General features: G+C 47.3%; 1 protein-coding gene across 3 annotated transcripts in view; it reads left to right on the forward strand.

Moving 5' to 3' along the window:
* Nkain1 (sodium/potassium transporting ATPase interacting 1) overlaps positions 1 to 1,858 on the forward strand; it is a 40,710-nt gene extending 38,852 nt beyond the window's left edge. For all 3 annotated transcript variants that reach the window (XM_028887654.2, XM_037202976.1, XM_028887655.2), the window contains exon 7: positions 54 to 1,858. In XM_028887654.2, coding sequence (XP_028743487.1) covers positions 54 to 63 — 10 coding nt within the window. In that variant the 3' untranslated portion in view covers positions 64 to 1,858. The remainder of the gene's footprint in view (positions 1 to 53) is intronic.
* The last annotated feature ends 20,851 nt before the right edge of the window (positions 1,859 to 22,709 follow it).

Consider the following 22,709-nt stretch of genomic DNA (forward strand, 5'->3'; position numbering starts at 1 on the left):
TGCCTATTCGCAGGCCTGCAGATGCACCCCTAACCCGCCTTTGTTTCCTGCAGGTCGGGGTAGCTTCCGCCCGGCACCCACCCGCGTACTTGGGCAATTGGAGTGAGAAGCAGCACTGTAAGGGAGCTCGGATCACTAGGAGCAGGCGCGCCCCCTGGCGGCCCGTGGGCTGACTGCAACTTGCGCAGCCCCTCCTGGATCTGCGGCCCTTGGAGCAAATGTGGACTCAGACTCAGACCTGGACTTGACCCTGGCTCTGGCCATGGCCCTTGGCAGCTGGACTTCAGGGTTGGGGCAGGACGGGACGGGGGGAGGGGGATTCGCTGGGTTTGTATTTTTTTTAATCTCAGCCTTGGCACGTGCCGGGGTCCTCCTCTTCAACCTCACTCCTTATCTAGTATGTTGCCCTCAGTCCAAACAGCAAGACAGACGGACTCACCCCACCTCATCCCTCATTCACCTGCCCTGGGGAAAGATACTGTGAACGAGGAGCAGGAGTCCTGGGCTCCAGCCGCAGCAGCATCCCTGACATCCCGGGTGACATCTGGCGGAGCCTTTGCTCTCTCTGGGCCTCAGTTTCCCCACCTGGGATGATTAAAATAATCCCTTAGCAGATGACACATCTGGCATTCTCATGTGACTCTCAATTCCCTGGGCCACAGGGCAGATATGGACACTAAGGCCCAGAGATGTGAAGTGATCTGCTTGAAGCCACACAGCAAGGCTCTAATGGAGGCAGGCTTTGAGTCCTGTGTACTCTAGTTTCAGACTCTGCAACCCACTGTCTGGGCTCCGGACTTGGTTTACAAGCCCCCTTGTAGCTTGGACATTCCTGTACTCTCACGTACCATCGCCACCACTCACCAGCTCCACTCTTAAAGCAATATTACCAGTTTCTTCTCTTGGGAACCAGACAGACAGAGCCCAGAGCCTTGAGCTCAGCCTGACCCACAGGAAGCCTTTGTAGACTCAGCCTGCCCATCTTTGCAAAGCTTTGAACCTCATCTTCCAGGAAAGCAGGACCTCCACTCGCCCTATGCTCCACCAGGTCCCTAAGCCTGGATCTCCTATCCCATGATCCTATGCTGCCGCCCCCTCCCCCGGCAATCCCGCTCACCCCTCCATTCCTCCACCTACTTCACCGTTGTGGTCTCAGAGGGGAAGAGGATGGTGTCCAGGAGTGCTGAAAGGGTAGGGTGGGGGTGTGAGTGACCAGGGTCCAGAGTCAGCACCCCACCCTTCCTGAGGACAAGCAGAGGCGGCGGATCCTTCCCATCACCCCCCTCCACGGATGCCCTGAGGCCCCCGTGTCCTGAGTACTGCTAGGTGAGTTATGTACAGAGAGCAGACATCACCGCCCCAACCTGTGGAACTGGAGCCACCCTGGATTAGGAAGGTGGCTAAGGAGCACGGGGACCTAGCAGAGAGCTTGGGCAGTGGAGGACGGTTGACACCACACTGGGGTGACCACATCTCTCCCCATTCTCCACTCCGGGCTTTCCTGAACTAGGATAGCAAACCCGCTCCACCATCCCATCCAAAATGCCGCACAGAACAGCCAGGTCCAGGAGCTCCTCTGGCCATCGGAGGTCCCTGGATGGTGCGCCCTATCAGAGGGGGACATATTTCCTTTAGGCCAGGCTGCCTCTTCCACTGGGCCGCCCACCTACAGCGCTCGCGTCTCCCATCCCTTCCCCCAAGCCTCTTTCTACTCAAGGGTTTCGCCAGTGGTGCTGGAAGCCTTTGGTTTTATAAGCTGGGTTTTGCAGGGGGACTGGGCTTGCTTCTCAATGAGACCTTGTAGACTGGGACCTCCTGGTATCCATGCAGGTGGGTTGATTAAAAAAAGTGTTTTCTTCACTGTGTGCCTGTCCTGCCCTGTGGGTCAGAAAGACCTCCAAAGGGAAAAGCCCCTGCAAAAAATAAAAAAAAAAAAAAAAAAAAATGGGCAAAACTGGGTGGTAAAAACGGGCAAAGCTGGGTGGTCATTTCACTTTTAACATATATACATACATTTATCTTTTTGTTTGTTTGTTTGAGATCTGGCTGATCCAGAACTCAATATATAGATCAGGGTGGCCTTGAACTCATTGGAATCTACTTGCCTCTGTCTCTGAAGTGCTGGGATTAAAGGTGTGTGCCGCTACACTTGGCTTCCTTTTTAAAATATTTATAACTTGTGTTGGAGGGCATGTGTACCACAGTGTTCGTGTGGAGGGAGTTCTTCTACTTTATTTTTTTCTTTTACTGTATTTGTTCATTTGTTGGGGGGTGGGGTTTAAGCACACATGCCACAGAGTCAGAGAACCACTCGCTAGAATCGGTTCTCTTCTACCATGTGAGTCCCAGGAATCGAACTCAGGTCCCTAGGCTTAGTTAGCAGGTGCCTTTCCCAGTGGAGCTAACTCCCGTGTGTGTGTGTGTGTGTGTGTGTGTGTGTGTGTGTGTGTTTTGAAACTGGGTTTCACTATATAACCCAGTCTGCCCTTAAATCCACAATCTTCCTGCACCAGGCTCCTCGGTGCTGGATTACAGATGGTCACCACCATGCTTAGCCTTTATTATATGTTCCTGAGACCCTGGCTTCGCCCTGCCTCAGGCTGGCTTTGTGGCTTTGGGAAAGTCACTGTCTTTTCCTTCCTCAAAACCGCACAGAAGTTGCCGGGCACGCCTCTAAGGCCAGCATTTGGGAGGCAGAGGCAGCGGTTCTTGTGAATTTGAGGTCAGTCTGGTCTACAGAGCAAGTTCTAGAACAGCCAGGGCTACACAGAGAAACCTTTCCCCCAAAAAAGTGAGAGAGAGAGAGAGAGAATGAGGGAGAGAAAGGAGAAATGCGAATGTTCTCTATTTTGTTTTCTCAGTAGGTGCCCATTCTGATGATATTTTTGGGTCTCTTTTGCATCTTGGCTCCGTCTCCCTTGACAGCTGAGTTCCTGGCTTTGAATGAGCTGTGTCTTAGTTACTGTTCTCTTGCTGTGAAGAGACACTATGACCACAGCAACTCAGAAAAGAAAGCATTTCACTGGGAGCTTGCTTACAGATTCAGAGGGTGAGTCCCTGGCCATTGAGGCAGAGAGCGTGGCGGCAGACAGGCAGGCACGGCGCTGGAGCAGTAGCTGAGAGCTCACATCTATCTGTTCCGTAAGTTGCAGGCGGAGACAGAGACTGGGCCAAGTGTGGACTTTTGAAACCTCAAAGTTCACCACCAGGAACACACCTCCTCCAGCAAGCCCACACCTCCTAATCCTTACAAATCGGTTCACCAACAGGGAATCAAACATTCAAATAAATGAGCGTATGGGGACCACATGGGTTCCTGTCTCCTACCTTTGACATTCTGGATCATTCTGGTGACATAGCCCAAGAATCAGCATTTCCAGTTGACCCTGAGGTCTTGGAACCCCTCCCCAGGTACCCATGTGAAACTGCTGCTTGCTGTTTTACAGTGACTCTTCCTGAGCCCAGGTCTTACACAAGGACACTCAGGTCCCCTCTACCACTTCTGGGGACCATGCCTGGCCATGGTATTCAGAAAGGAAGTGAGACGTGGCCCCCCATGTGTGGATCAATGGGAGCATACCTCATGGGAAGGCTGGAAGGAGGGGTGCTGGGAGCCACGGGTCAGTGCTGTAGACATTGGATCAGCTGAGCGAATGTTGGTCACTAAAGAGGAACTTGAGAGCCCAGGGCAGGAGTCAAAGTCGAGGAGGTGAAAATGATGTCTGGGGTGAGAGTGGGGAGGCTGGAGGGAGCACCACTGGACATGGATTCGCTTCCTGTTTAGGTGATACTTTGGCCACAACATGAGTGAAACTGGAGTGTCTTTTTATTTCTTGTTTGAGACAGGGTCTCTCTGTGTAGCCCTGGCCAGCCTGGAACTCACTATGTAATCCAGGCTAGCCTCAAACTCACAGACATCTGTCTGCTCTGGAGTGCTGGGATCAAAGATGTGTACCACCTCACCCAACTTTCATCTCATTTTTCTTTTCTGCTATGGATGGAATCCAGTGTGTCTAAACTGTACGCATTTATTACAGTAGCAGTTCAACATGGGCCTTGCCGGGCTAAAACTCAGCCAGCTTTTTTTTTTTTTTTTTTTTTCTTTCTGGAAGCTATGGAAGGATTCCAGTTCACGACTTCTTCCTTTATCTTCCAGGCAAGAGCAGCACCCTGTCCTGTCCTGCAAAAGATCTTCCGGCTTTGCTGGGCAGGGGTACAGGGGTGCATTCCTGCAGGCCCAACACTTGGAGGGCTGACTCAGAGGGAACAAGAGTTCAGGGCTAGGGCTCAGCAGTAAAGGCACCTGCTGGCCAAGCTTGGCTAAATTAGAGGGCTTAGCTAGCATGCCCCAGGTCCTGAATTTGATTGCAAGCACCGCCTAAACTGTATGTGCCAGGCACTCCTAGTACTCGCCTGCAGAGGCAGAAAAATCAGAAGTTCAAGGCCAGCCTGGGTTATATGAGACCTAGTCTCAAAATAGAAAAGGGGGGGGGGGGGCTGGAATACTGGCTGATTTTGTGTCAACTTGACACAAGCTCGAGTCATCAGAGAGGAAGGAGCCTCAGTTGAGGAAATGCCTCTATGAGATCTGTAAGGCATTTTCTCAGTGATCAATGGGGAAGGGTGCAGCCCATGGTGGGTGGTGCCATCCCTGGGCTGATAGTTCTGGGTTCTATAAGAAGGCAGGGGTAACAAGCCAGTAAACAGTGCTCCTCCATGGCTGCTGCATCAGCTCCTGCCTCCAGGATCCTGCCTTGTTTGAGTTCCTGTCCTGACTTGCTTCAATAATGAACAACATGGAAACGTAAGCCAAATAAACCCTTTTATCCCCAACTTGCTGTTTTTTTTTTTTTTAAGATTTATTTATTTTATGTATACAGTGTTCTGTGTGCATGTACACCCACAGACCAGAAGAGGGCACCAGATCTCATTACAGATGGTTGTGAGCCACCATGTGGTTGCTGGGAATTGAACTCAGGACCTCTGGAAGAACAAGCAGTGCTCTTAACCTCTGGGCCATCTCTCCAGCCCCCCAACTTGGTTTTTGGTCATGGTGTTTCATTGCAGCTGGTGAGGTAGCTCAGTGGATCTAGGTGCCTGCTACTAAACCTGACAATGTGAGTTCAATCCCCAGGACCCACATGGTAGAAGGAGGGAACTGACTCCTGCACTGTGGCACACACAACATAAAATGTAACAACAACAACAAAAATGAAGCTTTTTTTTTTTTCTTAGAGACAGTATTTCTCTGTGTAGCCTTGGCTGTCCTGGAATTCCCCCTGAGACCAGGTTGGCCTTGAACTCACAGAGATCCACCTGCCTCTGTCTCCTGGGTGCTGGAATTAAAGGCCTGTGTCACCACTGCCCAGCTTGAAGCATTTTTAAAAAAATGAAGCAGACCCTCATTCTCTCCTTCTCTAGCCTATGTCTGCTGTGGATGCTTGATTGATAAATAAAACGCTGATTGGCCAGTAGCCAGACAGGAAGTATAGGCGGGACAAAGAGAGAGTGGATTGATTTAAGATATAAGAACAGCTAGCTAGAAGCCTGAGCCATTAGGCCAAACAGTTTAAATAATATAAGTGTCTGTGTGTTTATTTTATAAGTGGGCTGTGGGACTGTGAGGGCTTGGCAGGACCGGGGGAGAAACTCTTCAGCTACATATGTCCACTCACTCTTCCCTGTGATCTTCAAGATTTGAAAGTGCAAAACCTAGTCACATGATCTGGACATAGTGGTGCATGCTGTAATTATACACTAATCCCAGCACCCTGGAGGTAAAGCCAGGAAGATCAGAGGTTTGAGGCCATCCTCGGCTATATAGCTAGTTTGAGGCCAGCCTGGGCTACATGAGATCCTGCCTCAAGAAGAAGACCTGGAGCATACATGTCCTTCGTGGTGAATGTGGTTCATGGATGGACACTGGTGACATGGCATGCCTTAATAAATGTTTAGAGAAGAAACTGCTGGAGGGATTTCTGTAACCAGGCTCCCCGGGTGTGTCCTGTGGGTGTTTATGGCAGTCTTGGTATGTCCTCCAAGCAAGGGTGGAGAGGCTGTAAGGTCTTCCACACTAAGCCTGGTCCTGGAAAAGCCAGCAGCAGCAGAGTTAAAGCAGGAGATGAACAGAACACAGGCAGGTCTGTATCTCCAACCAGGGACACCAGTTCAACACTGATGCCATACCACTGACCTGAAGGGCTCTGGTCTGCATGCAGCAGAGTCCTCACACTTGAATTGGATGAAATCCTGCCACAGCCTCCCAAGTACTAAAATCAAAAGGTGCTGCTCTACCCAGCTTTTTACTGGCTTGCTGTTTGTTGTTTTTGCTTTTTTAGGGGGCCTGCCACCCATCTCCCAAATAAATCACGCATGGAGACTTAGTCTTACTTATAAATGGTCGGCCTTAGCTTGACTTGTTTCTTGCCAGCTTTTCTTAACTTTAAATTATCCCATCTACCTTTTGTCTCTGGGCTCTTCCCATTCTCTTTCTTCTGTAAATCTTATTCTTACTCCTTGTCTTGCTGTGTAGCTGGGTGGGTGGCCCCTGGGTTCTCCTCCTCTGGCTACTTTTCTTTTCCTCCCAGATTTCTCCTAATTTTTATCCTCTCTGCCTGCCAGCGCTGCCTATTTCTCTGTTCTGCCTCACTATTGGCCGTTCAGTTCTTTATTAGACCATCAGGTGTTTTTACACAGCTTCACAGAGTTAAACAAATGCAACATAAAAGTATCACACCTTAAAATAATATTCCCCAACAGCTTGCTTCCTTCCTTCCTTGCTTCCTTCCTTTCTTCCTTCTTTCCTTCCCTCTCTCCCTCCTTCCCTTCCTTCCCTCCTTAGGGTTTGCTATACTACTCAGGTTGTCTTGAACTTCTGGCCTCAAACATCCCCCCACTTCCTCCTGGACTATAGATGTGTCATCACAGCCCCAAATTCCTGAGCAACCCTCTCCTAATCACTGAGATAGTTATCCAGCCTTCAAAAATACTAAAAGTCAGGGGCTGGAGAGATGGCTCAGTGGCTAAGAGCACTCACTGCTCTTCCAGAGGACCTGGGCTCGATTCCCAGCACCCACATGGCAGCTCACAACTGTCTGTAACTCCAGTTCCAGGAGATCCAACACCCATGCCAAAAACTGATGCACATAAAATAAAAATATTTTTTAAAAAATACTCTAGACTTTTAAGTCTAGGCTGAAGAGATGGCTCAGCAGCTAAGAGCACTTGCTGCCCTTGAAGAGGACCTGAGTTAGGCTCCCAGCATCCACGTGGCTGCTCACAACCATCTGTAACTCTAGTCCCAGGGAGTCCAATGTCCTCTTCTGACCTCCTTGGGTACCAGGCACACACATAGTGTAGGTATACATGCAGGCAAAACATTCATATATATAAAAGTAAATACATCTTTAAAAAAATAGGGTTTAGCTAGGCGGTGGTGGTGCACGCCTTTAATCCCAGCACTCAGGAGGCAGAGCCAGATGGATCTCTGTGAGTTCAAGGCCAGCCTGGGCTACCAAGTGAGTTCCAGGAAAGGCGCAAAGCTACACAGAGAAACCCTGTCTCGAAAAAAGCCCCCCCAAAAAATATGGTTTAGCTGGGCAGTGGTGGCACACGCCTTAGATCCCAGCACTTGGGAGGCAGAGGCAAGCAAAATAAATAAATAAATAAATAAAATTAAAAAAAAAAAGATTTATATGGTAAAGGGCTTCATGCATGCTAGGCAAGCACTCTACCAACTGACCTATGTCCACGACCCCTAAACCACAGCTCTTAGTGGATATTCAGGAGCCTATGAAGACTAGACTGGGATCCCCAAGGACTTAAACAGTATTTTTTTGTTGTTGTTTTGTTTTTTGAGACAGGGTTTCTCTTTGTAGTTTTGGTGCCTGTCCTGAATCTTGCTCTGTAGATCAGGCTGGCCTTGAACTCACAGAGATCCGCCTAGCTCTGCCTCCCAAGTGCTGGGATTAAAGGCATGTGCCACCACTGCCTGGCCCTGTACCATATAAACTGTGTTCAATCATACACACTTGTAATCCCAGAACTTTGGTAGATAGAAGCAGGAGTTCAAGACCATCCTCAGTATATATAGAGAAAGAAGCTAGCCTGAGATACATAAAACCCCATCTCAACGAGTAAAGCAAAGTGTCATCCTTGTCAGACTAGTGTGAGTATCTCCACTTGCCACTCAGGAGACCAGGGTTCAATTTCTGATGACATCATCTGGGGCTAAAGAGATGACTCAGCAGTTAAGAGCACTTGTTGCTCTTGCAGAGGACCTTTGTATGATTCTCAGCACCCACATGTTGGCTCGCTACCATCTGTAACTTCAGTTCCAAGGGATCCAATACCTTTTTTTGACTTCCACCGGCACCAGATATTCAAGTGGTACACAGACATGCATGAAGGCATAACACTTGTTAAAGAGGAGGAGGAGGAAAGAAGAAGAAAAAAAGAGAAAAGAAAGAGAAAGAAGGAAAGAAAAAAAAGAAAAGAACAGCTCACCAGTCAAGGTGGCACACATCTTTAATCCTAGCACTTGGGAGGCAGAGGCAGGCAGATCTCTGAGTTTGAGGCCAGCCTGGTCTACAGAATGAGTTCCAGGACAGCCAGAAATACACAGAGAAACCCTGTCTCAATAAAACAACAACAAGAAGAACCAAACAAACCAACAAAGAGAATAAAAAAGTAGGGGCTGGAGAGATGGCTCAGTGGTTAAGAGCACTGGCTGTTCATCCAGAGGTCCTGAGTTCAATTCCCAACAACAACATGGTAGCTCACCACTCTCTGTAATGAGATCTGGTGCCCTCTTCTGGCCTGCAGTGCAGGCATATATGCAGGCAGAATAATGTATACATAATGGATGGATGGGTGGATGGATGATTGATAGATAGATAGATAGATAGATAGATAGATAGTAAAGAGCAGCTTAGTTGGGGATCTCAGACACCAGATAAATCCTGGTTGGATTGTATATGGCTGTGCTATGGCCATGTCACCACATGAGCTCAGCAACTCACCTGTGAAACAGACACAATATTAGTCCCCAAGGGCAGCACCAACAAGCCTTGCAATTGCCCTGGGCCAGGGTTTCTGATTCCTGGCTGGTTCAGCCATAGGTGCTGGCTGTATTTCATATTCAGCTGATATCCAGCAGCATTCCTACCTGCCCAGGTGCTGTTGACCTGAGATCTTCACCCCATAGGGTCAGTACCACACATGCATCTTGTCTGTCTTTGTGTCCTATCCAGGGAGGTCAGGCCCACGGTGTGACTGGGACGTTGAGGGAGAAAGAACATAAAGCCCTGGGACCCAGTTGCCCAAGGAGCTGCTGGCAGGAGTTGGAAGTCAGGTAGTAGGGGTTAATTGACATTAAGCCACCAAGTACTTCAGGGTGCCACACTGATGTCCTTCTTCACAGCGACCCTGTGAAGCGGCTGCTATGTGTGTTTCCCCCGTATAGAAGAAGAAACCCCTGCAGAGAAAGTAAAATGGCGTGGGTGGTAAAGTTCTGGGGAGGTGTTTGTGTTTTCTTAAGTACGCAGTTTTGGGGCTGGAGAAAGGGCTCATGGGTTGAGAGCACTGGCTGCTCTTACAGAGGACCAGAATTTGGTTCACAGCACCACATTAGACAGCTCACACTGTTACAACCGCCTGTAACTCCAGCTCCAGGGGATCCAATGCCTCCATGGGCACCTGCACGCACTTGCACAAACCCACATACAGACACAATTAAAAATAATAAAGTATAAAGTATATGGTTCTACATGGGACCTTGAAAAGCACCATCCCTAGCCGTGTGTGTGTGTGTGTGTGTGTGTGTGTGTGTGTGTGTGTGTGTGTGTGTGGTTTGGTTTTTTTTTGTTTTTTTTTTCTTTTCGAGACAGGGTTTCTCTGTGTAGCTTTGCGCCTTTCCTGGAGCTCACTTGGTAGCCCAGGCTGGCCTCGAACTCACAGAGATCCGCCTGGCTCTGCCTCCCGAGTGCTGGGATTAAAGGCGTGCGCCACCACGCCCGGCTCTGGTTTGGTTTTTTTAAGACAAGGTCTGTGTGTGTGGGGGGGTTGTTGTTTGTTTGTTTGTTTGTTTGTTTGTTTTTTCCGAGACAGAGTTTCTCTGTTTAGCTTTGGAGCCTGTCCTGGAACTTGCTCCGTAGACCAGGCTGGCCTCGAACTCACACAGATCCACCTGCCTCTGCCTCCCAAGTGCTGGGATTAAAGGCGTGTGCTGCTGCCGCGGCCACCGCCGCCGCCACCCAGCAAGTTGTATCTTAATATAAATGAAAAGGCAGATATCTTAGCTTGGCATGGTAGTGTATGCCTGCAACCCCATCTCTCCTGTGGCCAAAGCAGGAGGATTTCCAGTTTAAGGCCAGTCTGGCCTACATAGAAGGATTCCTCAAAGAAGGTCAGGGGATAGGGAAGCTGGAGAGATGGCTCAGGGGTTAAGATTCCTTACTGCTCTTCCAGGGGTAGCTGACAACCATCCATAATGAGAGGTCCACCACCCTTCTCTGTCCTCCAAGGAAGCCGGCACCCAAGTGGCATTTGCTTGCATGGACACACACACACACATATTTGGTTTTTTGTTTTGTTTCCATTTGAGCAGGAGAGATGGTTAAGAGGATGTGGTGTACTTGTAGAGGACCCAAGTTTGGTTTCCAGCATCCACCTCAAACAACTCATGACTTCCTGTAGCTCTAGAGCCAGGGGGTCCAACCACTCTGGTCTCCCGATCACCAGTACTCACATGCAGAGTCAGACACATAATAAAAACAGTAAAGCTATTTTTTTAAAGATTTATTTATTTGTTTTATATGCATTGGTGTTTTGCCTACATGTATGTCTGTATGAGGGTGCCAGAACCCCTAGAACTGGAGTTACAAACAGCTGTGAACTGCCATGTGGATGCTGGGAATTGAACCTGGGTCCTCTGGAAGAGCAGCCAGTGCTCTTAACCGCTGCGCCAACTCTCCAGCCCCCAGACTAAATCTTTAATTAAAGGTTGTTTTTTATTTCTTTTGAGTAAAAGCAGAAAGGTTGGGTCATGGAGTAATTGTGTGTGATTGTATCAGAAACTGCCAAACAGCTGTCTGAAGTGATTACACCATTCCCCAAGCTCACCAGCAATGCCTGAGGTTTCCTTTTGCCAACACCCTTGGAAGCAGTTGACATTGCCAATAATCTTTCAGCAGTTCTCCTGTGTGTTGTTAGCTCTTCTTCTTTTTTAAAAAAATAATTTATTTACTTTTATTTCATTTGCATTGGTATTTTGCCTGTATGTATATCTGTGTGAGAGTGCCAGATCTTGGAGCTAGAGACAGTTGTGAGCTGCCATGTGGGTGCTAGGAATTGAGCCTGAGTCCTCTGGAAGAGCAGTCAGTGCTCTTAACTGCTGAGCCATCTCTCCAGCCCTGTTGTTAGCTCTTAATGGTGTTGGCTTTCTCTCTGTCTGTCTTTCTATGTGTGTTCACTGTGTACCTGTTCACATAAGCATATGGCATACAGACATGTGTACATATGAAGGCTGGGGTCAACAATGGGGTCTTCCTTGCCCTCTAACTTATCTTATTGTTTATTATTACACTTATTATATTTATTTGTGGGGGGGGGATGGGACGTGTGCCAAAGCACACATATGGAGGTCAGAGGATAACTTACGGGATTCCATCCTCCCCTCCCACTTTGTGGTTCTCAGAAATGAAATCAATCATAGGGCAGGATTACCCCCGAACCATCATGGTGCTCTCTACCTTATCTCCTGAGACAGGATCTCTTGGAGAACCTGGAGTTCATCCACTGGACTAGACTGACTAGCCAGTGAACTCCCAGGGTCCTCCTGTCTCTGCTTCCCCAGTCCTGAGGTTATGAACGGCTGCTGTGCCAGGCTTTTACATGGGTGGGGGGATTCGAACTCACGTTCCTGTGGCGGGGAATTTACCAACTGAACCATATCCCTGGCATTGCTTTTAAAAAGATGGTTAACACAAGCATGCAACTACAAGGGTTAAAAAAAGCTACTCTGAAAAAACGACCCTGGTCATTTCTTTTTCCCTCCAGAAATGTAAGTTTCCAGAGACCTCCTTCCCATTTAAACATAACTTTGGCTGTCTGTCCTTCACTAGAGCCCCAAGAGGAAAGGGACTGCCTGTGGTCTTCACAGCTGCTCTTCTCCAAGGCTAGGGTCTTAGTTAGGGTTTCTATTGCTGTGAGGAGACACTATGACCACAGCAATTCTTATAAAGGAAAGCATTTAATTGGGGCTCGCTTACAGTTCAGAAGTCTAGTCCATTTTCATCAGCAAGAAGCCTGTTGGCACACAGGCAGACATTGTGCTGGAGAAGTAGTTCAGAGTTCTACATCTGGATCCTTAGGCTACAGGAAGAGAGGATGTCACTGGGCCTGGCTTGAGCTTCTGAACACTCAGAGTCCACCCCTTGTAACACACTTCCTCCAACATGGCCACACCTCCAATAATGCCTCTCCCTGTGAGTTTATGGGTGCCATTTTCATGTAAACCACCAGGATTAGTAGTAAAGGCTAATAAATGTTGTTGAATGAATATCAGGCACCATTCAGAAAGTCTCATCTTGTAACCTTTTTTTTTTTCTTTCTTTCTTTCTTCTTCTTCTAGATAGGGTCTTACTCTCGGCACTGGCTGAAACTTTCTGTATAGACCAGGCTGGTCTTGAACTCACAGAGATCTGATCTGCCTGCCTCTGACCCTCTTATTTATTTATTTATTTATTTATTTTTTGAGACACAGTCTTCTGTTTCTAAGTCAGCTTTGTGCTCTCCACTCTCCTGCTTCCATCCCCTGAGTTCTGGGATGACAGGCATGCACTACTTTATTACATTTTAATTCAAGAGAGCAGCAGATTCTCTGTAGACAAAGCCCATAAATGAGTAATATCAATAAAATTTTGTTAAATGAATTAATGATGATGAAGGAAGGCCCTCCGGGGCTCCCACGAGCAATACAAGCTGATTTATTTCTGCTCCTTTTATTTCTTTCTTTCTTTTCTTTTTTAAACACTTCCTATCTGTCAGCTGCTGGGCAAACACTGAAAATGCTCATCTGTTATTCTTGTTGAACGGTATTACCTCATCCTTCTGGTAACAGGATCCCTTTTTCTCAAGGGGATTGTCTTTCTCCACTCAACCCACTTTTCATCAGCTCCAGGGCAGGTGACACAGGCCAGGCCGGTCAGAACATGCCAGCCCCTTGGCAACAGTGACCGGCAGTTCCGGGGAGTGTCAGGCCAGAGTGACCAATGAGAGCCAGCCCTGGACTGGTACAGCATAAACAGTAGGCAAGAGAACTCTGTGAGAACGGCCATTCCGAGGTGAGTGAATCGTGAGTGAAGGGGAGGAGCTAGCCTCCAGAAATGGAGGGACGCCTCCATCGCACTGGAGGACAAACAGTGCCGGGAGTAGAAGAGGAGAGAAGCAGGACAGGCCAAGGAGGGCTTTGGATTTTACAATGAGAAGCTACTCCAATGTTTTGAGCAGAGGAGGGGTGGAGGATGGAAGATCTCCAGTTCAAAGCCAGCCTGGGCTACTTAAGAGAGCTCTGGGCTGCCCAACACTACTTAGCAGGGAACCAGTCTGAAAACAAAACCAAACAGCAGAAGAAAAGAAAAGCCCTGCCTGTAATCCCAGCACTCGGGAGGATCAGATATTCAAAACCATCCATCCACCCTCTGCTGAGAACAAGTTCTAAGCCAGTTTAGGATACTCAAGAGCCTGTCTTAAAAAAAAAAAAAAAAAAAAGTTTGGAACAGAGTTATTATGCAATCGGATCCACTCTGTTAAAAGATCTCTATGTGAGGGCTGCTGAGACGGCTCAGCAGGTGAAGGGGTCTGCCGCCAAGTCTGATGGTGACATAATTTGATCCCTGGGACCTTCCACACAACTGAAGGAGAGTACTGACTCCCTAAAATCATCCTCTGCCCTCCACACTTGCTCTGTGGCTTGTGTCTCTCCCCACCTACTAAGTACATGTTTAAAATGAAAAAAAGAGAGCACTATCGAAAGATGATACTAGAAATGAGGGGGAGGGGTGGAGGGAAAAGGGGACCCAGGCTGTCGCTGTCATCAAAGACCGGTTTGGCCTGGGGTTTTAGCTATGGTGAAAAATAATTTGGCATGGCCGTTTGAGAACAGAGGGAGAGCTAAAGAAAATTAGAGTCTAGGGGGCAGCTGCTGCTGACACCATTTGAACACCTGGATCCAGCTGCGCCTGAGGCTGTTTCTCCTAGTTTGACAATTATGTGAGCCAATACTCTTAATATTTTTAAATTGTATTACCCTGGGTTACGTAGGTCATTATCATGCACACACACATATACATATATTTGTATATATAAATTTCCTTTTTTCCCCTTTATTTTATTCAATTTATTTCTTTGTTGTTGTTGAGACAGGGTCTCCCTGTTTAGTCCTGGCTGATCTAGATCTTGCTGTGTAGACTGATGTGGCCTTATACTCACTCTGCAGCAAAGGCTGGCCTCGTCCTATAGCTCTGGCTGAACTCAAACTCATGGGAATTACCCTGACTCAGCCCCATCCCACCTTCTGAGTGCTGAAACTACAGGTGTGTCCAGCCACATCTGGCCTGTGGGATTCTGCCACTTGGGAAGGAGATCTTTGGGTATATGTGTATTCTCCTGAGTCCTCGAGCAAATCAGTGCCAAAGTCAGTGGAAAGGGTTGGGGTGCGTGGGTGTGGGTGTGTGTGTAAGTGAGTGCAGGGGCCAGAGGCATAGGATTCCCTGGAGGTGAATTTATAGATGATTGTGAGCTGCCTTACATGAATGCTAGGAACCAAACTTGGGTCCTCTGCAAAAGCAGTACATGCCCTGCTCTTGACGGCTGAACCATCTCTCCAGCCCCGTCACTCCACTTTCTTTTTATTTATTATTATTATATTTGCAGCAGCTGATTTTCTCCTTCCACAGTGGGACATGGGAGCCAAATTCCAACTGTCAGCCAGGCATGGTGGCCCATGCTTTTAATCCCGGTACTGGTACTTAGAGAGCAGAGGCAGGCGGCAGATCTCTGTGAGTTTAAAGCCAGCCTGGTCTACACAGAGAGTTCTAGGACAACCAGGGTTATGTAGAGAGACCTTGTCTCAAGAAAACAGAAAGAAAGAAAAAGAAAAAGGAAGAAAAAGAAAAAAACTCTGGCTGTCAGCTTTGTTCAACAAGTATTTTTTTTCTCTCTGAGACACCTTGCAAGCCCCCTTTAATTTAATATATCAAATCATTTTATTTCCCCCTCTTCTTTCCTTTGCTGATTGTACTATGTTGTCTGTGCTGGCCACAAACTTCTGGGCTCAAAAGATCCGTATCCCTCTGAATGCTAGGATTACAGGCTGCACCCTCAGGCCAGACTTCTCCATTAGTTTTGTTTTGTTTTTAAAGTTATTTATCTTATTTCGTGTGTGTGGATGTTTTGCCTGTATGTATATGTGTGCGCCATGTGCATCCCTGGTGCCCGAGGAGGTCAGAAGAAGGGATCAGATGCCCTGAAACTGAAGTTATGGATGGTCCTGAGCACCACATGGGTGCTGGGAATGGAGTTTGGGACCTCTGCGAGAGCAGCCAGTGCTCTTATCATCTGAGCCATCTCTCCAGCCCGGCTCCTCCATTCTTAGCTCCTGGCAGATCTGCGTGATGCCCTCACTCCTGCTTTGTATCATCTGGTCATCTCTTTCCCCTTCTTCCTCCTTTTTCCTTTTCCTTCAGAGTCAGTCCTTGGCGTTATCTAAGAGCTGCGGCCTCCCTCCTTCCTGCTCCCAAGCTGTGTGACAACAGAGCAGTAAAGAATGCTTTGAAGGCCGACCATGGCTCAGACAGAAGAATATTTCACAGCACATTTGACAATCATGTAATAGTACCATTAAAATGTAGCAAGAGGAGCTGGAGAGATGGCTCAGCAGATAAGAGCACTGGCTGCTCCAGCAAAGGAACTGACTGGGTTTGGTTCCCAGCAGCCACATGGTGGTTTAGAACCACATGTAGCACCAGTTCATCTGATGCTTCTGCTGCACACCAACACTCACATGTGCATACCCACACACATACATAGAATTAAAAAAAAAAAAAAAGAGGGGCTCGAGAGATGGCTCAGTGGTTAATCATGCTTATAGTTCTTACAAGGACCTGGATTCCATTCCCAAACAAAATAAATCTTGAAAAATAAAATGTAGCAGGGCCTGGCGTGGTGGTGCACGCCTTTAATCCCAGCACTGGGGAGGCAGAGGCAGGCAGATCTCTGTGAATTCAGGCCAGCCTGGGCTACAGAGTAAGTTCCAGGAAAGGCTCCAAAGCTGCACAGAGAAACCCTGTCTCAAAAAAAAAAAAAAAAAAAAAAAAAAAAAAAAAAAAAAAAACAAAATACAAAACAAAACGAAAAAGCTTACATAAAAAGTTAGAGGTGGGTAATAGCATTTTGCATTTGGGTATTGGTTTGTAATAGGTTCCCCCCCCCCATAAAGTAGTTTTCTCTGCCTACTCATTAAGCTCGGATCAAGCCAAATTGAAAAAGTCTAACAGGTTTATTTGAGCAAAGCAACTCTTGGGTGGGTTCCCCAGTCCCAGAGATCAGGGCTGGAGAAGCCACACGCCTGAATCTCCCTATATAAGCAGGGAGATTATATAGATTGTAGGGAAGGGTGATGACGTGTCACAAGCTGGGTTTGTGCCCTAGTATGGCCAAAAGCTGACCACTTTAGATGGGGACTTGGGTGGCTGGCAACTTCGGGGGAGGAATTGACATAGCCAAGAATGCAAAACTAGGTTTTTTGGTGCCTTTCCTTGGTTCAGAGATTCTCTGAGTGGATGGGGTCTGGGAGATACAGGGATGGGGCTTTCTGGATCTTGCAGGGGTGAACTGAATAAAAGTATAAAATCCTAATCTTATAAGACATACAAGTTAATAGTCAGTCGCCTAATAAAGATCAACTTCTTTGATATATCCAGATTTAGCTTCTTACTTATAATCTCAAAGACTAAAACAAGTGACTAGAAAGGAGCAACATTTGTCTAGTTTAGATGCACTTAGCAGTTTGGTTTTGCACAAAGTAGAATCTGAGTGAAATCTGTTATTGCCTTATGCCAGGTGACCCCTCCATCTCTGGTCTGTGCTCCCTGCCCTGTCTTGCCCATGATAAGTACCTTCCTTCGCCTCCCCAGGAATGTGAGCACCATAAAGATTACCAGATCTTTGCTCAGAAGACATGCAATGACCTGTGATCCCAGGGCCTGGATGCTGCAGTAGGGGAGCTGCCTCCAGCTGCAAAGAACATGAAGATCACCTCAGTGGCTTCCCAAACCTTCCTGCCCGTGACTCACAGTCATTCTTTTTATTGTTCTTCACTAATGCATGACAAGAAGATCTCTTTTTTTTAAGATCAACTCAAGATATTTCTCTTTCTACTGGAAGAGAATGCTTATTGCACTCAATGCCTGGGTTATCTTTTGTTCATTTTATTATACTTTGGCTTGTGACTCATCAAAGCATATTTGAACAGAAAGAAAAAAAAAACTAAACTGGGAAATGGATTGCAGCACACACATTTCTTTCTTCTTCTTCTTTTTTTTTTTTAATTTCTGAAGCAGGGTTTCTCAGTGTAGCCCTGGATGTCCTAGAACTCTGTATGTAGACTAGACTAGTTTCCAACTCAGATATCCTTCTGCCTCTGCCTCCCAAGGAGTGCTAAGATTAAAGGCACACACCACCATGCCCAGCCACACACAGATCTTAACTGAGTACTGCTTGAAGACAAGAATGAAGCCAGGCTTAGTGGCCCACACCATGGGCCCAGGTGCTAAGGAGGCAAAGCTGAGAGACTTGTTGCATGTTCACAGCCAGCCTGATTCTCATAGCGAGTGCCAGGCCAGCCTGGCTGAGTAAGCCCTCTCATAAATGAGAAGATGAAGAGAAGGAAGAAAAGATGTAATTCAGCTTTTCCCCAGAGAAAATCCAAGCATTTCTTGTGACCATTCATGCAAAAATATTACAAATATTTGCCAATGTTGTTGAATTCTTATATAAATTAGAATGCTTAACACACATCTCCATTCAAAATAAAAAATGAATATGAGTCATTTAAAATTATACTTTCCTAAGTGTCATTTAATAGATTTTTTTTTTAAAATAGCAGGTTGAATACTAGAAACTTCTGGGTTGTTATTTGTTCACTTCCCTATGTAGCCCTAGTTAGCCTGGAACTCACTGTGTAGACCAGGCTGGCCTCAGACACACAGAAATGCGCCTGCCTCTGCCTCCACTAATGACTGGTTTACTTGTGTGTTTGTGGGGTGATAGGAATTGGACCCAGGCTCTCGTACATGCTAAGCAAGTGCTTTACTATCAGGCTATATTCCCTGGATGTTGGGGAGCCACAGTCCCTGGATGTTAGGGAGCTACAGTCCCTGGATGTTGGGGAGCTACAGTCCCTGGATGTTGGGGAGCCACAGTCCCTGGATGTTGGGGAGCCACAGTCCCTGGATGTTGGGGAGCCACAGTCCCTGATGTTGGGGAGCCACAGTCCCTGGATGTTGGGGAGCCACAGTCCCTGGATGTTGGGGAGCCACAGTCCCTGGATGTTAGGGAGCTACAGTCCCTGGATGTTGGGGAGCCACAGTCCCTGGATGTTGGGGAACTACACTCCCTGATATTGGAGAGCTACAGTCCCTGGATGTTGGGGAGTTTTGTTTGTTGGTTTTGGGTTTTTTTTTTGTTTGTTTGTTTGTTTGTTTTTTTCCAGCACAGGGTTTCTCTATGTAGCCCTGGCTATCCTGTAGACCAGGCTGTCCTCAAACTCAGAGATCCACCTGCCCCTGCCTCCTGAGTGGGGGAAGTCTTGCTACTGCATCTGTGCTCTTGGCCCCTTGTCTTTCAAATTCTTTTCTTCTGATAGAATATCACAGGACAACAAACCTGGAGATCATCATGTTAAGTAAATACGCCAGATTTGGAAGGACAAGCATCCTGTTTGGAATGCTTGTGGAATTGTGGAATCTACAGGGGGAAATTAAGAAAAATATGAAAGTCTAGGGCTGAAGAAATGGCTCCTCTATTAAAAGCACTGGCTGCTCTTGGCAGAGGGCCTGGGCTCCCAGCACCCACATGTTGGCTCACAACTGTCTGTATCTCCAGTTCCCGGGGATCTGACACCCCTTACAGCCTCCTCCAGCAACAGGCATGCATACACACAGGCAAAACACCCATACCCAGAAGATGAAAACAAATTAATCTTTAAAAAAAAAATTGATGGAATTTGCTGGGCGGTGGTGGTGTTACAATTTCAATTCCAGCACTCAGGAGGCAGAGCCAGGCAGATCTCTGTGAGTTTGAGGCCAGCCTGGTCTACAGAGTGAGATTCAGGACAGGCACCAAAACTATACAGAGAAATCCTGTCTCGGGAAAAAAAAAAAAATTTTTTTTTTTTGATGGAATTAGTGGCTGGAGAAATGGCTAAGAGATTAAAAGCACTGGCTGTTCTCCCAGAGGATCTCGGTTCAATTCCCAGCAACCACATGGTGACTTACAACAATCTATAATGGGATCCCATGCCTTCTTCTGACATGGAGGTATACATGCAAACAGAACACTCATATCTAAAATAATAGATAAATAAAATTTTTTAAAAGTTGATGGGGGGGGGGGGTTGGCTGGAGAGATGTCTCAGTGGTTAAGAGCACTTATTGCACTTCCAGAGGTCCTGAGTTCAATTCCCAGCAACCACATAGTGGCTCACAACCACCTATAATGAGATCTGGTGCCCTCTTCTGGCATGCAGAGACACATTAGGCAGAACACTGTATGCATAATAACATTTTTTTTGTTTGTTTTTTCAAGACAGGGTTTCTCTGTGTAGCTTTGCACCTTTCATGGAACTCACTCAGGCTGGCCTGCAACTCACAGAGATCCGCCTGGCTCTGCCTCCCGAGCGCTGGGATTAAAGGCGTACGCCTACGCCGCTGCCGCCGCCGCCGCGCCGCCGCCGCCGCCGCCGCGCCGCCGCCGCCGCCCCCCCGCCGCCACCGCCGCCGCCGCCCGCCGCCGCCGCCACCGCGCCGCCACCACCAGGCGCTAACAGGATTTCTAACGGAGCTAGCTCAGTCAGTAGAGTGCCTGTCACACAAGTGTAAGAACCCAAGCTTGATCCCCAAGACCCACAGGGTGGAAAGAGAGGAATGACTCCCTCAAGGTGTCCTCTGACTTCTATGTATACTGTCACATGCCCCGCTACCCCAATAAATAACTAAACAAAAAAATAAATAAATAAAGGAAAACAAATAGAAACAAGGCAGACAGCTTCTGAAGAATACCACCAGAGGATGACCTCTGACCTCCACACACACAGATACACATATATACACATAAGAGCATTACCTACATGCGTACACAAACACACAATCAATCAATGTAAAAGATTAAAGAAACAGAAGAGAACCAGACATTGTGGTACAAGACTTTAATTCCCACACTCCAAAGCAGAGGAGTTCAAGGCAAGTCTGGTCTACATAGTGAGTTCCAGGACAGTCGGCTACGCAGAGACCCTGTCTTAAAAAAAAAAAAAAAAAAAAAAAAAAAAAAAAAAAAAAGCTGGGTATTTGTGACGCTTACCTTTAACCCCAGCACTCAGGAGCCAGAGGCAGGCAGATCTCTGTGAATTTGAGGCCAGCCCTGGTCTACAAAGCAAGCTCCAGGACAGCCAGGGCTACACAGAGAAACGCTGTCTCGAAAAACAAACAAACAAACTGAAAAGTTAAGAAGCAGAAAGGAAATGAGCCACTGTGAGGTGTAGTCAGTCACCAAGGAAGCTGTCAAATGCTACAACCAGGGAACTGATTGTCAGACATTTTCCAGCAGACCCTAGTGACACCCACCACCCTGACTATCTCCTCCTACACAGAATTAGTCATAAACTGAGAAAAGTTCCTGCATGGAGTGAAGGGCACAGACGAGCAGGGGTGTGGGGAGCAGATGAAGTCCTGAGTGAATGTGTGTTGACCTGAGTGCAGCCATGTCAAGGATCCTAACGCCCCAGACCAGGGAAATGACAAAGTCTTCCCTGGTCTGTGTGCAGATGTTGACAGTGTGTACAGAAACCTAGACCACAGCTTCCTCCTCCTGAGTGTTTGCATCCCAAGATTGCTCTCCCACAGAGACGAAACCTGCCCCTTTGTTCAGCTGCATACAATAAACCTTCTGTGTCCATCACATCCCAGGGCCTACCGGACCCCAGCTTTTCTCTATGTGTGCCTGTCGTCTCTTTATTGTGGTCACCCCAGTTAGATCAATCCCTAAGTCCTACAGGTCAAGGCACAGGCTCTGACCTGAGTGTGGGATCCCAGGGGACATCCTCTGTAAGCAGAATGCCCTCATGCTGGAGCCCTGGCTTGGCCCTCAGTGACTCAAGCAAGGGGCAGCCAGGCATAGCCAGGCATAGCAAGTTCTGGATAACACATTTGTTTCTCCACACTGTGGAGTGGGATCTGAAAAGAGCCGGACTCAGCAGCTTTTAAAGGTCTTTTTGTCATTAAGACTGTAGCGTAGTCGGGCAGTGGTGGCAGACGCCTTTAATCCCAGCACTCGGGAGGCAGAGGCAGGTGGATCTCTGTGAGTTCGAGGCTAGCCTGGTCTACAGAGCAAGTTTCAGGACAGGCTCCAAAGCTACACAGAAAACAAACAAACAAACAAAAAATGTAGCAAGTGGGGAGGACAAGATGGCTTGGCTGGTAAAGGCTTGACAATCTGAGTTTGATCCCAGAGACCCATGAGGTGGCGGGAGAGAATGGGCTCCTGTAGGAATATCCTCTCATCTCCACACGGCACCATTAGTTCCCACACAATAAATAAATAAGTGTTTAAAAAATACTTTAATTTTGCTAGGTAGTGGTGGCGCACGCCTTTAATCCCAGCACTCAGGCACCAAAACTACACAGAGAAACCCTGTCTTGAAAAACAAAAACAAACAAACAAACAAAACCCTTTAATTTTAAAAAAGAAAGGAATGGAGACTCCCTGAGTGACATTTTGCCTTTTCCACTAAGCAAAAATATAATAAATAAATAAATAAATAAATAAATAAATAAATAAATAGCTATTTAAAAGTTGCTGGAGCTAAGTATAGTGGCACACGACTTTAATTCCAGCACTGGGGAGACAGGAGGCTCTCTATGAATTTGAGGTCAGCCTGATCTACATAGCAAGCTCCAGCCCAGCCGGAGCTACATAGTGGAACCCTGTCTCAAAACCAAACCAAACCAAACCAACCAAACAAACAAAAAAGGGTTCTGTCTGTTTCTCAGGCTGGGACACCGAAAGTCATGTAGGGGCTGCAGCCGTCCAGAAGGGGACATGTGGAAGGGACTCTTTCTTTACATAAATCCACTGCTGCTTTGCTCTGCATCTGTACAGGTGTGAAGGTATCATCTGTGGCCTGGCAGAGGTCCCCACTCCAAAATGGTGTAGGACAGAGACAGGGAGAGAGAAAGAGATCCACGTTCTAGGATGATGAGCTCACAGATCCATCCTTCGGAAGGCCAGTGTCATTTTATGTTATTAAACAATAAACAGCCAGGGCTCCTAACCACTGAACCATCTCTCTGAGTTTTTTGTTTTTGTTTTAATTTTATTTTATGTGCATTGGTGTTTTGCCTGCGTGAATGTCTGTGTGAGGCTGTCAGATTCCC

This window comes from Peromyscus leucopus, chromosome 2, assembly GCF_004664715.2.
Source record: "Peromyscus leucopus breed LL Stock chromosome 2, UCI_PerLeu_2.1, whole genome shotgun sequence".
Lineage (NCBI taxonomy): Eukaryota > Metazoa > Chordata > Mammalia > Rodentia > Cricetidae > Peromyscus > Peromyscus leucopus.